The 19,230-nt window shown below is 39.5% G+C and overlaps 1 protein-coding gene across 1 annotated transcript in view; it reads left to right on the top strand.

Annotated features, from left to right (window-relative positions):
- Nucleotides 1-3,373: 3,373 nt before the first annotated feature.
- The window catches only part of BPIFB6 (BPI fold containing family B member 6), a 34,102-nt gene continuing 18,245 nt past the window's right edge, over nt 3,374-19,230 (top strand). The window contains exons 1-5 of the mRNA XM_089673445.1: nt 3,374-3,479; nt 10,236-10,350; nt 10,763-10,867; nt 10,948-11,094; nt 15,588-15,651. Of these exons, the coding sequence (XP_089529571.1) occupies nt 3,374-3,479; nt 10,236-10,350; nt 10,763-10,867; nt 10,948-11,094; nt 15,588-15,651 (537 nt within the window). The remainder of the gene's footprint in view (nt 3,480-10,235; nt 10,351-10,762; nt 10,868-10,947; nt 11,095-15,587; nt 15,652-19,230) is intronic.

Here is a 19,230-nt window from a genome sequence, read left to right as displayed (position 1 = left end):
GATAAATATATTTATAATTAAAATTTCTGATTGTGGCATAATCCTAGCTGGAATTAATTTGAAATGGGACCAAAATATGCCTGATTAGAAAATTATTTGGGTGTGAGGAAATTAGACACCTTGAAGCTCAATACAAGCCGTCAACAGATGGTGAGGGTAGTAGTAGGTCTAGCTCATGAACCATTGTGGCCCAACAGGATGGGAACTCAATATGATCAGTTTTTTTTATATGATCTTTAGTTTGCTTTGTGCTCTTGTTATGTAAGAGGAAGGATATGATTAGCCCTTATCTCCTGTAAATCTTCAGAAATCATTACCAAGGTAATAAGCACAAAATCTCTCAATGGAACTGATATAAGTGCAATCCTCTTATCCTTATCCTTGATCTATCCTAAATGGAATTTAAAAATATTTTATTCTACCAAAGGGGATTATACAATAGTAAAACAAACAGAACAGTGTGAGTTCAATTATTCATTTAAACTATGACCTCATTTAAATCGACTGTTTACTAGATAGGATTGGTTTTAGGTTATATTATGACGGTAAATCAGTTTTGCCCAATTCTTTTTACCTAATCTGCTAACAACCGCTGGATTTTTTTTACTTACTGGATAATATATCTATAGCATCATAAGTGACACTAAGAAAAGACTAAATTAGTACACACTATAGCAAATAATTATTGTCCACCATGAAGTCTCAGAATATTAATCTCTTGTTAGTCTATGAAAATGAATATTAACTTAAAATTTAATGGTTAGTTCATCCAAAATTTAAATTTTAGTTTTTAGCAGATGCTGGAGAGGTTCCTCACCTAATGATCATTATAAGGGGTTCCTAATCTCTGCATTGGATTTAAACTATTTAATATTATAATTAACAGATAAATTCACCTTAGATAACATGTTACATGTTACACCCATATTCAGGGTGTAACATGTTATGAATGGACCGGCTCTCGCTCCTCCCCGCTCCCTTGCTTTGAAAGCTAGCAGGGGATCTTCTCTCCCCGCTAGTTGTCAAAATAAAAAAAAAATGCTGCTCTGTGAATGAGAAAACTACGAGTTCTGACAGCCTTAGCGGCTGTCGACTCGTAGTTCTCAATTATCTACCATGGCGCTGTGGTAATTCATTGAGTCTTCCTGCCAGAGTGTATGGGCTTCGTCATACATGATGTACGGGCAAGCAGATATACTGACAGGTCTGCAGGAGCTAATCACTGGTGCATTGCTTTACAGGCTCCTGCAACAAAAAATAACTAATGCACATTTTTTTACCTGCAAAAAATGTGCATTTATTTTTTGTCAAAAAGTGAACTTATCCATTAACGCAAGGGGAGGTGCTGAAATATCCAAGAATGGATATCTAATAACCAAGATTTGCAATATCCAAGATGTATAAGGTTTTTTTCTGACTGATTTGTGCTTATTGTTCTTTAAAATGCTTATGCACCAAGTGGATGAAAATAGTGAACATGTTCATTTCTTTGAAATGCACTAAATTAAGTGGTGAAGGGTTAGAACCCCTTTGGGGTTTTTTTATTGCTATCTCTATTTGTTCTGGTGACTTCTGTCACTAGGAATCAGAGTTGTCACCAGAACAGCATCAGAATTTTGGGGACATGTGTTCCATTAGCAAGTAAGAGGACATTTGCCCTGCTATAGATAGAGTTAGTCCAAATTCCTATTGAGTCTACAGGAGCAAAAATGAAAGGAAATCTCTCCAATGGGAAACAGATATTATAAAAAATAGGAAGTATTTTAACAAATTATTTTGGCTTTGGATTTAACTTGACACATGCAAAGGATAGTAAATGCCAACAGGTAACATTTAGTAAAATAAATTCAACATAGAAAACTACAGGCGTACCTCGGTTTACGAATTTAATTTATTCTGTGGGACTTTTCATATTGCGAAAAATTCATAAACCGAAACGTGGTTTCTCATAGGAATGCTTTGAAAACCAATTAATCCAATCCGGAGGTCAGAAAAAAGTAAAAAAAAGTCTATCTGTTCAAAACTCATTATAAAGTGCACTTTAAAGGCATAAATACTGTACAGGGATGTGATAAATAAAAAAAAATTGTAAATGCATTGAAAACCAATTAATCCGCTCCGGAGGTCCGAAAAAAAGTAAAAAAAAAGTCTATCTGTTTAAAACTCATTATAAAGTGCACTTTAAAGGCATAAATACTGTACAGGGACATGCAAAAAAAAAATTTGTAAATGCATTGAAAACCAATTAATCAGTTCGTATTGCGAAACAAAAATTCATAAACCGAGCCATTAGTTTCAATGGATTGTCATTCGTAAACCGAAAATTAAGTTAACTGAGGCATACATAAACCAAATGTCTGTATTTAACTTAATCGGCTCTTTTTGTTAAATGCACCTTTCCCGTGAAAATATAACGCCACAAACTTTTATCACTGCAACAAGAATGTTTAAGTTTCTCGTTGGAATTAAAGTCTTGTTTCTGTGGGCTCAAAAGCAAATTAACCACTGCACACAATGCAGTTGAACCCAGCGGAATCCCTTCCCCACATAGGGTACTTGCACACAAGCTGAGAACTAGGTACTGTTGCAGCTCACTTAAAAATCCAAAGTAGATCTTAGGTGATGTTATTCCTGTACATCTGATGTTAGGTAGTTAGTTATGCTATATAGCCACTCTGCTTTAACATTACAGTCAGTGCTTCAGTCATTTGAGAAAATGAAATATCATCTCATCCCAGGGTCATCCTGGGATACGTTTACCTAAGGATTCTCATATACAGCTAATTATGAGGGCAGGTCAAAATAGAACTTCCGGGGAGGCTGGACAAAGAGCAAGAGATCACCTAAATAATACCAGTTGCGGAATTTAAACCATTTGTCAACCAAATTATATATACTACAACAATACATAAACCTCAGATAATATTATTGTTCTGTAAATATAAAGTACGCTAAAAAATAATATAAAGTAAAAAAATAATATATCTTTTGAGGTAATCCTCTAAGGCATTGGCTTACCTCCTAATTGAAAGTATAGAATATGTTGTGTATATCAGTGCACATTTCTAAATTTTGCAGATCTATTAAAATATGTTTTCCTATTACTTACTCTATTTGGACCAACAAAACATAGATACAATTTTATAATAAACGTTCATATTTAATACCATATTCATTTGTTGAAACAATTAATTAGAATGCTAGTTCTCCTTTAAGCAAATCATTTCAATGTGATGGGAACATGCAGTGTAAAATGATATCTCAAACGTGAATTTGAGGTTCTTGTACAGATGAAAAAGAGATGCTTTTATCTTCTTCATGATTTACCAGATCTGCTTACTACTGCTTGTGCTTCATTCGTGAGGACTGGAACATGGCTCAGCTTTACCACTTAGTGTCTTTCCTGGCATTTCTGGTATCTTGTCATTCCCTTGACTCTGGGGTCTTCCTACAACTTGATGGCTGTGCTCTGGAAAACAGTAAGGACTGCATGAATTGTGCTGCTGTTCATGTTCTTGTACATTTAAGTTATATAGGGGCTTGTGAATGCTAGATGCTCCCATTTAAAGAAAATTAGGGCTTTTTGGCTTTCTTGAGGTCATAACATTTACTGGGGTTTGCTAAAATGGTCTACAAGGGCCATTTACCAAAAAGGCTTCCTAAAACTTGGAGCCTTTATAAAACCTCTTCTTGTAGAGATGAGAAAAAATAAAATTTAGCAAATTGGAAAAAATTGCACCTCAATTTCCTTATATATTCCAACTTTACTAGGGCGTGTTGCACAAGTTTAAGCTTGTTTAAAATCAAAGTGTAGCATAATATTTTCTAAAGCAGTTTTGTAGCTTTATGGATGCTTTTAAAGCACCACTTAGCTCCAGTATGGGTAGGTAAAGGCAGACCTAATTGCTGATTGTTACTTAAAGTAATATTAAAGGCAAGTTTGTTTTTTGTTTTAAATAACAAACATATCATGCTTACCTGCTCTGTGCAATAGTTTTGCACAGAGCAGCCCCAATCCTCCTCTTCTCGAATCCCCCTCCAGAGCTCTTGGCCCCTCCCTCCTTCCAAGTGCCCCTACAGCAAGCAGCTTACTAAGGGTGCACCCGAGTAGTCTCGCTCTGGAGCCACTGCTCTGTGTGTCTATTCACACACAGAGCAGTAGCTTGGACCCTTCCCCTCTCTCCTTATTGGCTCACTGGCTGTGATTGACAGCAGTGGGAGCCAATGACCATGGGGAGGGAGAGTCTCCAAAGAGCCGAGACTATCGTGCACATTGCTGGATCACAATGGGGCTCAGATAAGTATTAGGGGGGCTTGGGGGAGCTGCACAAAGAAGTTTTTTTACCGTCATGAATAGAATGAGCCTATTTAAGCGCTGATGTGACTTTTAACTGCTACTGCTCAGAGTGTTAAAATTCCAGTCCAAAAAGTTTTGCACCAGATCAAATAAAGATCTATTTGGTTATAGTTTCCTTTTGAGTCCATTGCTCTTGTTCCTTTCTTCTAAGCCCTAATGAGACAGGAGTGTTGTTGCCTCCAAAACACATTGGGGTTGATTTACTGAAAATGAAGCCAGCAAAATCTGAGGCAGCTCTGCATGGAAACCAATCAGCTTCCAGGTTTCTTTATCAAAACTTAACTGAACAAGCTGAAGTTCAAAGCTGATTGACTATCATGGACAGCTGCACCAGATTATTCACTCTTCAATTTTAGTAAATCAACCCCATTGGTTGTGTTTTTTATTTATTTATTATTTTTGTTTATGGCATTACAAACAATTAAAGGGGCTTTGGACTCCCACTTGTGTCAACCATTTGTACTGTATGTCTACTCTTTGGGGATTATTTACTTAACCTGGAGAGTGCAGCTCTGCTTAGAAACCAATCATCTTCCAGGTTTTATAGTCAAAACCTAACTGAACACGCTGAAGTTAGAAGCTGATTGGCTACCATTCATAGCTGCACCAGATTCTGAGTGCACCAGTTTTAGAAAACGTCCCCCTTTGAGTTTCCAGGGCCTCTTCAAATAGAACAAAAGGCAACACTTTTATTTTTCATTTTGGATAGCATAAAGGAAGGGTATAACCCATTTCAGTATTTTTTTCCTCATTAGGGAGAATTCCATGTACTTCCTGTCAAAACAAGAAATCCCTCCAAAGTGAGGGAATTGCTTGTTGTCACCAGGGTCACGAGAACTAATGTCCTCAAGATTTCCCTTTTGTTCCTATGCTGGTGACAACTCCAAATTTGGGATTTTCTTTTACTTTCACTCTTGGTTATAACACTTGACAAGGCAAATAGGGTGACTCTCCCTAATGGGGGCACAGACAGCAGTAGAGACCTGATAGGTGTTCTAATATCTCTTTACTCTATCCAAGACATACCGGTAGTTCTACTTTAAGCTGTAAAACTATTTTAACAACTATGTGTGCTGTTGTATTCTTTTTAAACTCTAATATTAATTCTGTAATTACCTGGTGATCCTGCCAGCTCAAAAGAGTCACCAATCCAGAGTATCATCGCCATTGCAGGCACTCTCCAGTTTTCTGCATTGCTACTCTGTCTGCACATGCTCCAAGTACAATGTAAGAGAGCCATGAACTTTTTCTAGAGCATACAATTATGATGGCCACTTAGGCTGGATAAACAAGTGAACAAATTTCCCTTCCCTCCCTGTCCCAGAGACGAAACAGTAAGTTGGAGAAGATCTCCTAAAGTGAGATGAATGTCTAAATTTGACAGTTTTTATTGCCGCACGTGTCCTCATTGGAAGAGTTCCCCTTACCTCTTGTTCTGGGGACAGCACTGAAAGTTTGGATTCTCCATTTTTTGGTGACAAAGATTACCTGTATTAAAAGATGGGTCAATCCCCACAAAGGGGCCAACAATAAAAACTTGACAGAGGGCCAAATCCCTCCCCACTGTAACCAAAGCTTCTTAGTGATACACTTTACTTATTATTATTTACTTATTATTTACAATATACACTCACTGGCCACTTTATTAGGTACACCTTGGTGGTACTGGCTTGAACCCCCTTTTGCCTTCAGATCTGCCTTAACCTCCCTGGCGGTATGATTATTTCAGATTTTTGGTGCTGAAAGCGGTACCATTTTTTTGCATGGAAATATGTATTTTTTTTATTGTAGGCTGTAATTTTTAGGAAAAACTCACTGAAATCTGTCCGAACAAGAGTCTAGTAAACATCCCGGGTATGATAAAATTTGAAACACAAAATCATAAATTATAATTTAATAAATAATCATAAAAATAATATAAAAATAATAAAAAATTTAATTCAATAATATAATCAAACCAAAAACACTGAAATGTGAAATAGAGCGCCAAGTTCGCACATTGCTGAGCTCAGTCGCAAAATTGTTTTCAGTGTCTGATGACGAATTTCCCCACAAATCATTATCACTCAATTCTGCAAGTAGTTCTGATTTACTATCGCTGTTCTCTAGCTGATCTAAACCGCTTTTGACCTAAAGGGACACTTTTTGGACGCCATGGACATTTCTCAGTTTCCAGGCAGAAAGAACAGACAAAATGCAGGCAGGGCGCAGGACAAAGCACTAGGGACAATATGTATGTGAAATTGGTTGAGACAGCAATGTTTTACTATGTAAAATGTAAAAAAAAAAAATTACATTTTTTAAAATTTTTAAATTTCCCGCCGCCGGAGGCGGCGTCGCCCATACGTCCCGACGTCACAGGGACAGGACACAGAAGCCGGATGCCGGCATCGGCCGGAGGAGATGGCCGGGGACGCTGCAGGGGACACATCGTGGGAGCGCAGGGTAAGGTAAGTGAAGAACACATGCCGGAGCAGTGCCGCAGGGTAAGCCCGAGTGTAGCTCGGGGTTACCGCTTTTGGTACTGAAATGTTACCCCGAGCTACACTCGGGAATACCGCCAGGGAGGTTAATTCTTCATGGCATAGATTTAACAAGATGTTGGAAGCATTCCTCAGAGATTTTAGTCCATATTAACATGAATTACTATTGCCATCATCTCAAACCAGTCTGCACATTCTCCTCTAACATCAGCAAGGCTTTTTCGTCCACACAACTGCTACTCACTGGATATTTTCTCTTTTTCAAACCATTCTCTGTAAATCCTAGAGATGGTTGTGCGTGAAAATACCAGTAGATCTGCAGTTTTTAAAATACTCAGACCAGCCTTTCTGGCACCAGCAACCATGTCATGTTCAAAGTCACTTAAATCCCCTTTCTTCCCTATTCTAATGCTCGGTTTGAACTTCAACAAGTCGTCTTCACCATGGCTCCATGTCTAAATGCATTGAGTTGCTGCCATGCAACAAATTGATTAGCAATTTGTGTTACCAAGCAATTGAACAGGTGTAACTAATAAAGAGCCCTTCCATGGTTTAATAATGGATATCTTTATCTTTGAATTCATTCCAATATTTTAAGTAATATAAATGATCTGAGAAGGTGAAATGTCCCATGAAGCACAGTAGAAGAATATCATTATATATCATGGATACAGGAGTAACCATGGGAATCCAATTCAACCAGGAATAATCACTGTGGTCCAGAGGAGGAGATGATGGGCTGAAGGATAAATTAAAATGCTATATCTCTGTCCTTCATACTCTATCTCCCTCGCACAGGTATCCAACAAAAACAGACACAAAAGCCTAATCCATTATATATCACAAATACTGGAGTAGCTATGAAGATCCAACACAGACAAAAATGTACACTGTGGTCCAAAGGAGGAAATAATGGGCTGATAGATAAATGAAAATTTACTTCATGATCACCTCACACCTCCCTTGCACAGACATCCAGCATAGACGGATAGTTTCATCCATAATTTGAGATAGAAAGTTGTGCTCTGTAAGTATCTCTCATAGCACCCATAAAGCAGGTAAAGCAGGTAAAAACATAAGGGCAGCAAGTGTAAGGGATCCAATATAAGTATCGGTCTCATATAGTGCAGATCAATCTAGTTTCAAAGAAAAGAGGGGCCTGTGGTGGATGTGAGAAGCCTGACTGGTTTTGCCATCCCCAACTGGCTGCATCAGAGGAAAGCACTCTGGCTTGCTGAGGGGACACTCAGAAGAAGAAGAAGTGGAGAGTGCTGGCAGTGGACTCAAGAAGAGGCGGTAAGGGACCAATCTGTGAAATACCATTGTACAGCGCAAGTAAGTATAATATCTTTTTTATTTTCATGAAGAAAATAAAAATCACAATCACTTTAAAGCCCATCTCCGGGCAAGAAAAAGTTTCCTCATGCAGTGGGGCTGTGTTCACACTCCACAGGTTAACTGCTCATCTTTGTGTAGGGGAGAGCAAAAAGGAGATATACTTACCCAATCCTCCGATCTTCCCAGAACAAGATTAGTCCGGCACTTCGGCGCTCTTGCGGTCTTGAGTTATGAGTTTTTTCTGACATCATTAAGCCCAGAGCAGGCTCCATAGACCAGGAACAATCCACCACTGGACTGTGGGGAAGTGCCGTTTTCTGGTGGAATGAAGGATCAGGTGAGTATTAGCTTTCTTCTCGCCCCTAGACAAAATGAGCAATTGACTTGTACAGCGTAGGCACAGCCCGATTGCATGAGAAAACTTTTTTTTTTGCCTGGAGTTGGGCTTTAAATAAGGCTGCTTAAAGGTTTGGAAAGCTTCACAAATGCTGTGAAAAAGCTTGCTGTATACAATGCTCTAATGCAAAGTTTATCCTCCCCAAAAAATGTTATGAATGTTTTGAGATATGCTGGTGATCTTTGTTCATAATTGAACACAGGATCCTTTAGTTGTGTGTAATAGTGTGTGTGCCATTACCTGCAGACGACTGCTTCTAGTAAAAATCTTCTTTTCATTGCCTCCTTCACAGCTCCCGGATACTGTGAGCAGCTGTCTTCCAGTGTTGTGAGCGTTAACAGCAGCCACTGCTACTGAAAAAAATTTCAGTGCTCAACCTTCCCATTCTGTCCTTTCTGCCATTTAGGGAGCTTATATTATTATTCTCCCACAATCTGTTCTGTGAATGGAGGAGGAGCCGATGATAAGATCTCCACTGTCCATTCACAGAATGCGAAGGATTATGGGAGAAAAACAAAGTCTCTGAATGATGGAGAAGGCCGAAGGGGGCTGGCAAGCAATGCAACTTTACTTAGTAGCAGTGGCAGCATGACAGGGATGCATTCCTGTAACTAATGTGTTCGGGGATATATCTCCTCCCAAAAAATATATATAAAAAAATAATGAGAGTTTAACGATTGGGTTACATTTATTAACAGGTTCTGCAATTTCTTGTTAATTAACCTGGCTGTTAGGGATCCGGGTATGACCAGAAATGTGTGGACTGACACAGGAAAACACAGGCTCCAGGTATAGTGTGAATAAGACAATTTATTAAGACTAAACAAAACATAGACGCAGTGCAAGACTAAACAACAACACAGTGCAAACAAACCAACCCAAACCTCCAACAGATAACAATAGAAACAATACTAAGCGTAGTCGGGCAGGCCGGGTCGGTAGCAAACGGGCAGGCAGAGCACAAGGAGCAGGCGGAAGAGTAGTCAGGAATAGCCGAGATCAGGACAGGCGGAGTTCATGCAGAGTCAGGGATCGAAGCAGAATCTGGATCAGGCAGAAAGCAGACAGGATGCAGGTACAGGGGCCCATGGGAAACATACACCAAGGCCCTGATCACAGGCCTGGCCATTCCTTAAATACACCTGTTGTAATCAGCTTCAGGTGATGGCTCATTGCAGGAGTGAGCCTCTGGTTGCTGAGAGCACCCGCTGGCCAGCCCTGGTACTGCAGCCCACAAGGCAGGTGAATCCCACCACCACTGGCAAGTCCATTCCTGACACTGGCCTTTAAACATAAACATTAATAAATAAATCTGTGAAGTTAAAGCCAGACTACAGCAAATGATGGTCTGTGAAAAGCTTGCAAATAAAATGGCCTTATAAGTATAAATTGTTTTTCTGTGCCTTCAAAAATAGCACCTTACTACCCGAGCCTCCATCTACAGAAGAAAGGGAATATTGCATAGTTTATAAAGTCAGTTTGCCATCTTTGTTATCTTTTGCCTGAAACAGTACTGACCACTTACTAATATGATTGTACCAATATCGCTGTATCAACATAAGGAACAAATAATATTTCCTGTAAATTCATGTGTTTTGGAAAAATTATTATGACTATTGAACAAACAAAAAATATTCATGGGCAATGTTTACTTTTACAGTTGTGACAGGAGTACTTTCAGATAGGGACTACTTGCTCAAGAAAATGTCAGACGCGCCTGCAACCAAGAAAGCCCTTGGCAAAAAGGCTAAAAGTCCAGTCAAGGGGATTACAAAGTAAGTTAAATCATTGCTGTTTGCTATTTTTTCATGCCCCTCTACAAACACACACACACGTGTCCCAACATGTAACATGCTGAAAAAAATATATATATGTAGGTTCTAGAAATGAGCCAAGACTTTGGAAGTTGGGTTACATGTCTGCTGGCAACCAATCAATGGTTCTACCTGAGCATGCTTTCTGCTGTGTAATGCTTCAGCAACCAGACCAAGCCCAGGTCGGTGGTGACTAACTATATGAAAACTTCTATCGTCATATTAGATATCGAGGCAGTGCGGTTGCATGTTTTTGCAAATCTTAACATATTTTGTGTTTTTTTGTGTGCATTCGACAATTTCCCTCATTTGCAAACTGGCACAACATAACTCAACACTTCTATAACAACTTTTTTGTCTTTTAAATCAACAGCATTAAAGTGGAAAAATTAGACTTCTCCAACATTGGAGTTGAGTTTCTTCCTGATTTTGGCGTTCATATGTTTGTGACAAACAAGATAGAAATTGGGGGGAAAAGGTGAGATGTGCCCAGATCACAAGATGGTTTGTGTATATATCAAATATGTAGGAGCCTTGACTATATACTTTGTTCTACAGTTTTCTGGGTGGAAGGATAGAGCTGAAATTGGAAATAAACATTATTACAAATTCAACCTTAAAGAAGGAAAATATAACTTGCCCTACGTTACGAGTTACAGAATGTAAAGTGGAAATACTTAATGTTAAAGCCAATCTACCAAAAGGGTAAGTAGATGTGATTTTATGGCATGGAGGTATGACCGTGGCTCTAAAGCCATCAATATGTTGCTCAATTTCACAAACAGCCAATGGTTACATCAAAAGTGCTAGCTGGGTACTGTAGGAAGTATGTTCAGTTAGAGAAGTGGGAAAACTACACGTAGAGTCTGTACAGAAGCTGCAAATAAAGAAATGTGTCTGCCCTTATGTTCAATATTATTTACAAAATTTTAACATAATTAGGGTTTTATCCACTTGCCGCCCCCATCATGCATATATAGGTGATTGTGCCTACTTTGGTTGAGGAGAGTGCAGCGTGCCCCACCTGTGACCGCTGTGTTTGGACTGTTCCTGGTACCCAAGTATTACATGATCACTATGACTGGCCATAGACGATCATATGATAGCAATGTAAACAACCTGTCATGAATGGCTTTCCCTTTCATGAACAGCTTGCTTATTGACCCACAGCAATCACATGCTACATGGCTACCTATACCATGTGATTAGCTGAAGCCAATCACAGATCACAACCAGTAGCAAGCTGTTTATGAATGGCAAACCCATTCATGACTGTACAGTACAGCTATTGATTATACAATGTTTATCACTGTATAAGCAAAAGTAGAGCATAAAAAAACACATAGTTTTCATCAGTCAATGTTCCTCAACACTGCCATTCCAGTCACATGATGATGCTGTGCTGCACTGGTGACCAAAATGTGAAAAAAATAAACAATTTTGTTTTAAAATTCTTCATTCTCCAAAAAATTGTGACAAAAATGTACAACTTTTGAAAAACTTGCAATGCTTCCTACTAAATAAATACTTCAGACTGTCCAAAAAGGTGTCATTTGGGGGATATTTGCACTGCCTTGGCTTTTTAAGGACCTCAAGAAATGAGATAGGCCATCAGTACATAAATATACAGTATCTCACAGAAGTGAATGCACCCCTCACATTTTTGGAAACATTTAATTATATCTTTTCATGTGACAACATTGAAGAAATGACACTTTGCTACAATGTAAAGTAGTGAGTGTACAGCTTATTTAACAGTGTAAATTTTCTCTCCCCTCAAAATAACTCAACACAAAGCCATTAATGTCTACACCGCTGGCAACAAAAGTGAGTACACCCCTAAGTAAAAATGTCCAAATTGGGCCCAAAGCGTCAATATTTTGTGTGGCCACCATTATTTTCCAACACTGCCTTAACTCTCTTGGGCATGAAGTTCACCAGAACTTCACAGGTTGCCACTGGAGTCCTCTTCCATTTTTCCATGACGACATCACAGAGCTGGTGGGTGTTAGAGACCTTGTGCTCCTCCACCTTCCGTTTGAGGATGCCCCACAGATTCTCAATAGGGTTTAGGTCTGGAGACATGCTTGGCCAGTCCATCACCTTTACCCTCAGCTACTTTAGCAAGGCAGTGGTCGTCTTGGAGGTGAGTTTGGGGTTGTTATCATGTTGGAATTCTGCCCTGCGGCCCAGTCTCTGAAGGGAGGGGATCATGCTCTGCTTCAGTATGTTACAGTAGATGTTGGCATTCATGGTTCCCTCAATGAACTGTAGCTCCCCAGTGCCGGCAGCACTCATGCAGCCCCAGACCATGACACTCCCACCACCATGCTTGACTGTAGGCAAGACACACTTGTCTTTGTACTCCTCACCTGGTTGCCGCCGCACACGCTTGACACCATCTGAACCAAATAAGTTTATCTTGGTCTCATCAGACCACAGGACATGGTTCCAGTAATCCATGTCCTTAGTCTGCTTGTCTTCAGCAAACTGTTTGCGGATTTTTTGTGCATCATCTTTAGAAGAGGCTTCCTTCTGGGACGACAGCCATGCAGACCAATTTGATGCAGTGTGCGGCGTATGGTCTGAGCACTGACAGGCTGACCCCCCACCCCTTCAACCTCTGCAGCAATGCTGGCAGCACTCATACGTCTATTTCCCAAAGACAACCTCTGGATATGACACTGAGCACGTGCGCTCAACTTCTTTGATCGACCATGGCGAGGCCTGTTCTGTGTGGAACCTGTCCTGTTAAACCGCTATATGGTCTTGGCCACCGTGCTGCAGCTCAGTTTCAGGGTCTTGGCAATCTTCTTATAGCCTAGGCCATCTTTATGTAGAGCAACAATTCTTTTTTTCAGATCCTCAGAGAGTTCTTTGCCATGAGGTGCCATGTTAAACTTCCAGTGACCAGTATGAGAGAGCGAGAGCGATAACACCAAATTTAACACACCTGCTTCTCATTTACATCTGAGACCTTTTAATACTAACGAGTCACATGACACCGGGGAGGGAAAATGGCTAATTGAGCCCAATTTGGACATTTTCACTTAGAGGTGTACTCACTTTTGTTGCCAGCGGTTTAGACATTAATGGTTTTGTGTTGAGTTATTTTGAGGGGACAGCAAATTTACACTGTTATACAAGCTGTACACTCACTACTTTACATTGTAGCAAAGTGTCATTTCTTCAGTGTTGTCACATGAAAAGATATAATAAAATATTTACAAAAATGTGAGGGGTGTACTCACTTCTGTGAGATACTGTATATTGGGGGTTTTATTTCCAACTTTTTTTATTTATATAATAAAAATAAAAATCCCAGTGGTGATCAAATACCACAAAAAAAACTATTTATGCGATATAAATTTCTTTTGTATACAGTGTTGCATTGCAGTGCATCTGCCAATTAAAGTAGCGCAGTGCCGAATAGCAAAAAAAATGGCCTAGTCATGAAGGGGGTAAAACCTTTCTGGGCTCAAGTGATTAAAACCTGTCTATTACTATCTTCATCTCCTCACTTCCTATTCTTTCTGACATTATTACCTAGACAAGAAGTGAATACGCTAACAGAGATCACTTACCCTTTCTCACTCACTAAAAAAGTTGTTTTTTTTGCCCCATTGGGGAAATTACCTTTCACATCCTGTTCTGTCAAAAAGACAGTTAAACTGGTTGAACACTAGCTGATTTTTGAATAAAGGTTCATTTGAGCATTCGTATGAACATTTGTTTGAAAATTCTCAGTGCGTTTATTGACCTGATGAATGTCTTTCAAGCATGCTTCAAAAATGTAATTTGCTTTAAAGTTTAACTCTAGAATGAACTGACCATTTGAAATTCATGCATTCGAGAAAATGCATGCTAGTCTCATATCAAAAATGAAGAGATGAATAAAGTTGCGAAAATTCTTGTACGACAAAATAAAAATTCATAAGTGATGTAATGTATTGTATTGTGTTTGGATTGTATTTTTGGACAAAAACTGTTCTGAATAAATGAAAATTGTCCAATCTGAACCATATGAGAAAAATATTTGTGCTTGTCCCTTCAAATAATTTTGGCCGAAAGCTGTGTGCTAACAATTAGATTATCGTATGATTGCTTTGAAAGCAGTATTTTTCACCCGTTATTCTCATCATGTGTACGGGGCTTAATGAAAGAGTGAAAAATCCAAACAATGTCCTTAAAATGAAAAATGTCAAAAGAAATTCCACTACTGTACAGTATATCAAATGTAAAATTACACTAAATTCTGGTTTAAAAAGTTAAAATCTATTCAAATATGTATTCTTAACTCAAAAAGTACCTCTTATTGCTCTCAGACTCCTCCATTAGTGCCACTTTAGGCTCTGGGTCACACCTGTGTGGTTTTGAAGTTGTTCTACTTCAACACAACTTCAAAGCTACTATCAACGACTATCAATGTGATTTCATGCCTAACTTGCAGACAAGACACAGAAATAGTGCAGGAACTTTTTTCAAAGTAGCTTCAACTTGAATGGTTTGATTGCCACAAATAGAGTGCGACTTGTCATGCAACTTTGAACTGTCAAGTCATACGACAAGTTGTACTGGTGTGAACCAGAGCTTGCCAAAGGGGACACAGAAAGCAGTAAAATCTCAACAAAAGTTTGATCCCTTTCCCACTCAGCATTTACTTTTGATGGGTCATTTAACAATGGGAAGAGATTTGCTCTGGAAAATACATAAAAGACGCTGGAGTTGCTTTACTAAAGCTGGAGAGTGCAAAATCTGGCGCAGCTCTGCACAGAAACCAATCAGGTTTTATTGTCAAAGCTTAACTGAACATGCTGAAGTAGTAAAATTAATAAATGTGCAATTTGCAGTGACTATTGGCCCTGCATTGTATGTTATGATGTCAGTGGGGGACGGCAATGAAACTGGTTGGAGTCTGGAGACCAGCAAGAAGAGGAGTTTTGTGGGACTGGTCATCACTGGGATGAGCCTGGAAGAAAACTGTGAGAACCTTGGCTAAGTAGGGCTTTGTTTTAGGTCATCCCCTAGAAAAATCTAGCTTTAGATCCTGTATTAGCTGGGATGGCATAGGAGCATTGCTTTAAAGACCAGTTCCTGAACTTTTCTTGCCCTGGACATGTCAGTGATTTTCAATGGATGGACAAAACATTTTGGCAAAATTATAATATTAACTCTGCCTATTTGTTTCTCTTTTACAGAATTTTACCAAATGTGATGAATAACTTCCTAGATAAAAACCTCAAAACTATTTTGCCTACAACAGTAAGTGGTTTGAATATTAATGTATGCCTTATATATACATCGGTTGACTATTAGAATGCATCATTGTTTGCAAAAACATGAACTTGAGACCATTTTCAAAGGATAGCCAGAAAATCTATGTACCGTAATAATATATAAATGCATTTGAAGCCAAACTCCAGCCTCCATGTTCCAACAACCTACCAGTACTCACTCCTTTACCACTCCCCCCCAACTCTGAAGGTATTTTTTTCTAGACTTCTTTATGTCAATCACTGGGTCCTCTTCTTCATTGCTGCTTCTCATTGCCTGGCCCTGAGAAATGCACACAATGGGTGGGGTTTACTGCACTCAGAATCTGGTGCAGCTATACATAATGGCCAATCAGCTTTTATTTTTAGCTTTTTCAATTAGCTTTGGCAATAAAACCTGGAAACGGATTGGTTTCTATACAGAGTTGCACCTGATTATGCACTCTCCAGCCTTAGTAAGTAACCACCACTAAATGTGTAAGGTCAACATGCCCTCTGCCAAGTCAGACCTACAGTCAGGTCCATAAATATTGGGACATCGACACAATTCTAACATTTTTGGCTCTATACACCACCACAATGGATTTGAAATGAAACAAACAAGATGTGCTTTAACTGCAGACTGTCAGCTTTAATTTGAGGGTATTTACATCCAAATCAGGTGAACGGTGTAGGAATTAGAACAGTTTGCATATGTGCCTCCCACTTGTTAAGGGACCAAAAGTAATGGGACAATTGGCTTCTCAGCTGTTCCATGGCCAGGTGTGTGTTATTCCCCCATTATCCCTATTACAATGAGCAGATAAAAGGTCCAGAGTTCATTTCAAGTGTGCTATTTGCATTTGGAATCTGTTGCTGTCAACTCTCAAGATGAGATCCAAAGAGCTGTCACTATCAGTGAAGCAAGCCATCATTAGGGTGAAAAAACAAAACAAACCCATCAGAGAGATAGCAAAAACATTAGGCGTGGCCAAAACAACTGTTTGGAACATTCTTAAAAAGAAGGAACGCACCTGTGAGCTCAGCAACACCAAAAGACCTGGAAGACCATGTGGTGGATGACCGAAGAATTCTTTCCCTGGGGAAGAAAACACCCTTCACAACAGTTGGCCAGATCAAGAACACTCTCCAGGAGGTAGGTGTATGTGTGTCAAAGTCAACAATCAAGAGAAGACTTCACCAGAGTGAATACAGAGGGTTCACCACAAGATGGAAACCATTGGTGAGCCTCAAAAACAGGAAGACCAGATTAGAGTTTGCCAAACGACATCTAAAAAATCCTTCACAGTTCTGGAACAACATCCTATGGACAGATGAGACCAAGATCAACTTGTACCAGAGTGATGGGAAGAGAAGAGTATGGAGAAGGAAAGTTACTGCTCATGATCCTAAGCATACCACCTCATCAGTGAAGCATGGTGGTGGTAGTGTCATGGCGTGGGCATGTATGGCTGCCAATGGAACTGCTTCTCTTGTATTTATTGATGATGTGACTGCTGACAAAAGCAGCAGGATGAATTCTGAAGTGTTTCAGGCAATATTATCTGCTCATATTCAGCCAAATGCTTCACAACTTATTGGACGCTTCACAGTGCAGATGGACAATGACCCAAAGCAGACTGCAAAAGCAACCAAAGAGTTTTTTAAGGGAAAGAAGTGGAATGTTATGCAATGGCCATGTCAATCACCTGACCTGAATCCGATTGAGCATGCATTTCACTTGCTGAAGACAGAACTGAAGGGAAAATGCCCCAAGAACAAGCAGGAACTGAAGACAGTTGCAGTAGAGGCCTGGCAGAGCATCACCAGGGATGAAACCCAGCGTCTGGTGATGTCTATGCGTTCCACACTTCAGGCTGTAAGTGATTGCAAAGGATTTGCAACCAAGTATTAAAAAGTGAAAGTTTGATTTATGATTATTATTCTGTCCCATTACTTTTGGTCCCTTAACAAGTGGGAGGTACATATGCAAACTGTTGTAATTCCTACACCGTTCACCTGATTTAGATGTAAATTCCCTCAAATTAAAGCTGACAGTCTGTAGTTAAAGCACATCTTGTTTGTTTCATTTCAAATCCATTGTGGTGGTGTATAGAGACAAAAATGTTAGAATTGTGTCCATGTCCCAATATTTATGGACCTGACTGTATATCTCTGTAATCAGCAAAAACTCATCCTTCTCGATGTGAAGGGCTCTAGCATTGAATCATCATTGAGCATGAGAAAACATTGCTTGCACAGAGAGAGCTAGGGTCCCTCTCTACCACATGCTGACAGGGGACAGGCTTTTCTGCTCTGCTACTCATAGCTTTGTTTGCTTTCTAAATAGAACAACTCAAAGACTTTGTACACCTCTTGCAATGATGCACCTCTAGTATTTAGTCAATGTAAACTAAAAGTGCAACCAGAATCACATCTGATCAGTTAGACGCAGTAAAATAAATAAATAAATATTTTCTCTATACTATGATTTCTCTAAGGATTTATTTCCTCAGAGAATAGATGAAGGAACTCCTCTTTCCTAATCACTTCTTGTTTCTGCCCCGTACCCATCTCTGAGCATCGTCCCTTAGTTCCAGCCCCTACCCACCTCCCAGTACCACCCTTTTTACAGAATACAGAACCTAGTATCATTTTGTGATGTTAAATAATTTGTATGGAATTTGTTCATTAAAGCAAGTAAAATAGATTCCCTTCAGCCAGCAACAATAGATCACTTCCAGCAACCATAGATCACCTCTATAATAGCCCCCCCAGCAACAATGGACCCCCCACAACAAAATACTACCCCAGCAACAAGAGATCCACCCCAGCCACAACTGACCACCACCAGCAACAACAGATCTCTTAGATTGTAAGCTCCAAGGAGCAGGGCCCTCCTATCCCTCTTGTATTGAACTGTATTGTTGCTGTATTGTCTCCCGTTTTATTGTAAAGCGCTGAGCAAACTGTTGGAGCTATATAAATCCTGTATAATGATAATAATCTCCCAGCAACCATCATCAATAGACTTCTCCTCCAAAAGTAGATCCCTCCCAGCAACAGTTGAACCTCCAGCAACATATCATCTCCTCCAGCAACAATAGATTCCCCACCAGCAACAATAGATTACCCCCAGCAACAATAGACCCCACTCAAAAATATATTCCCTCCAGTGACAATAGATCCCCCAGCAGCAAGCATCATAGACCCTCCAGCACACCCCAGCACCCCTTGCCATTGCATACATTCAGTGCTCATTCCCATTGAATCAATCAAATGTTGAGCCATGGGTAGTCCTGTCATCACCTCCCAGCTGGACAAAAGTCAATTTAATGTTCGACTGAGACAGCTGAAAAATTGTTGGCCCAACAGTTATGAATTCGATATTCGAGTATCCAGACATCTGCTGGTGCTGTGTTTTCCTGAATACAACAGCTGATATGCAGGTTTCCCCCATCTATGCATTTATAAGGCCCTTCCTTATAAAACACTGGCCTGATGTTTAAACCTATACAGAAAACATAAGCATAGCAAGTTTAATAAACAGATCATAAGAAAACAGAAAGGTCACAAATTCATTTGTAAT

This window comes from Staurois parvus, unplaced genomic scaffold (genome assembly GCF_062004578.1).
Source record: "Staurois parvus isolate SC_StPar_1 unplaced genomic scaffold, SC_StPar_1.0 ptg000137l, whole genome shotgun sequence".
Taxonomy (NCBI): domain Eukaryota; kingdom Metazoa; phylum Chordata; class Amphibia; order Anura; family Ranidae; genus Staurois; species Staurois parvus.
The sequence above is the reverse complement of the archived record's forward strand: the minus strand, read 5'-3'. Positions and strand labels throughout refer to the sequence as shown.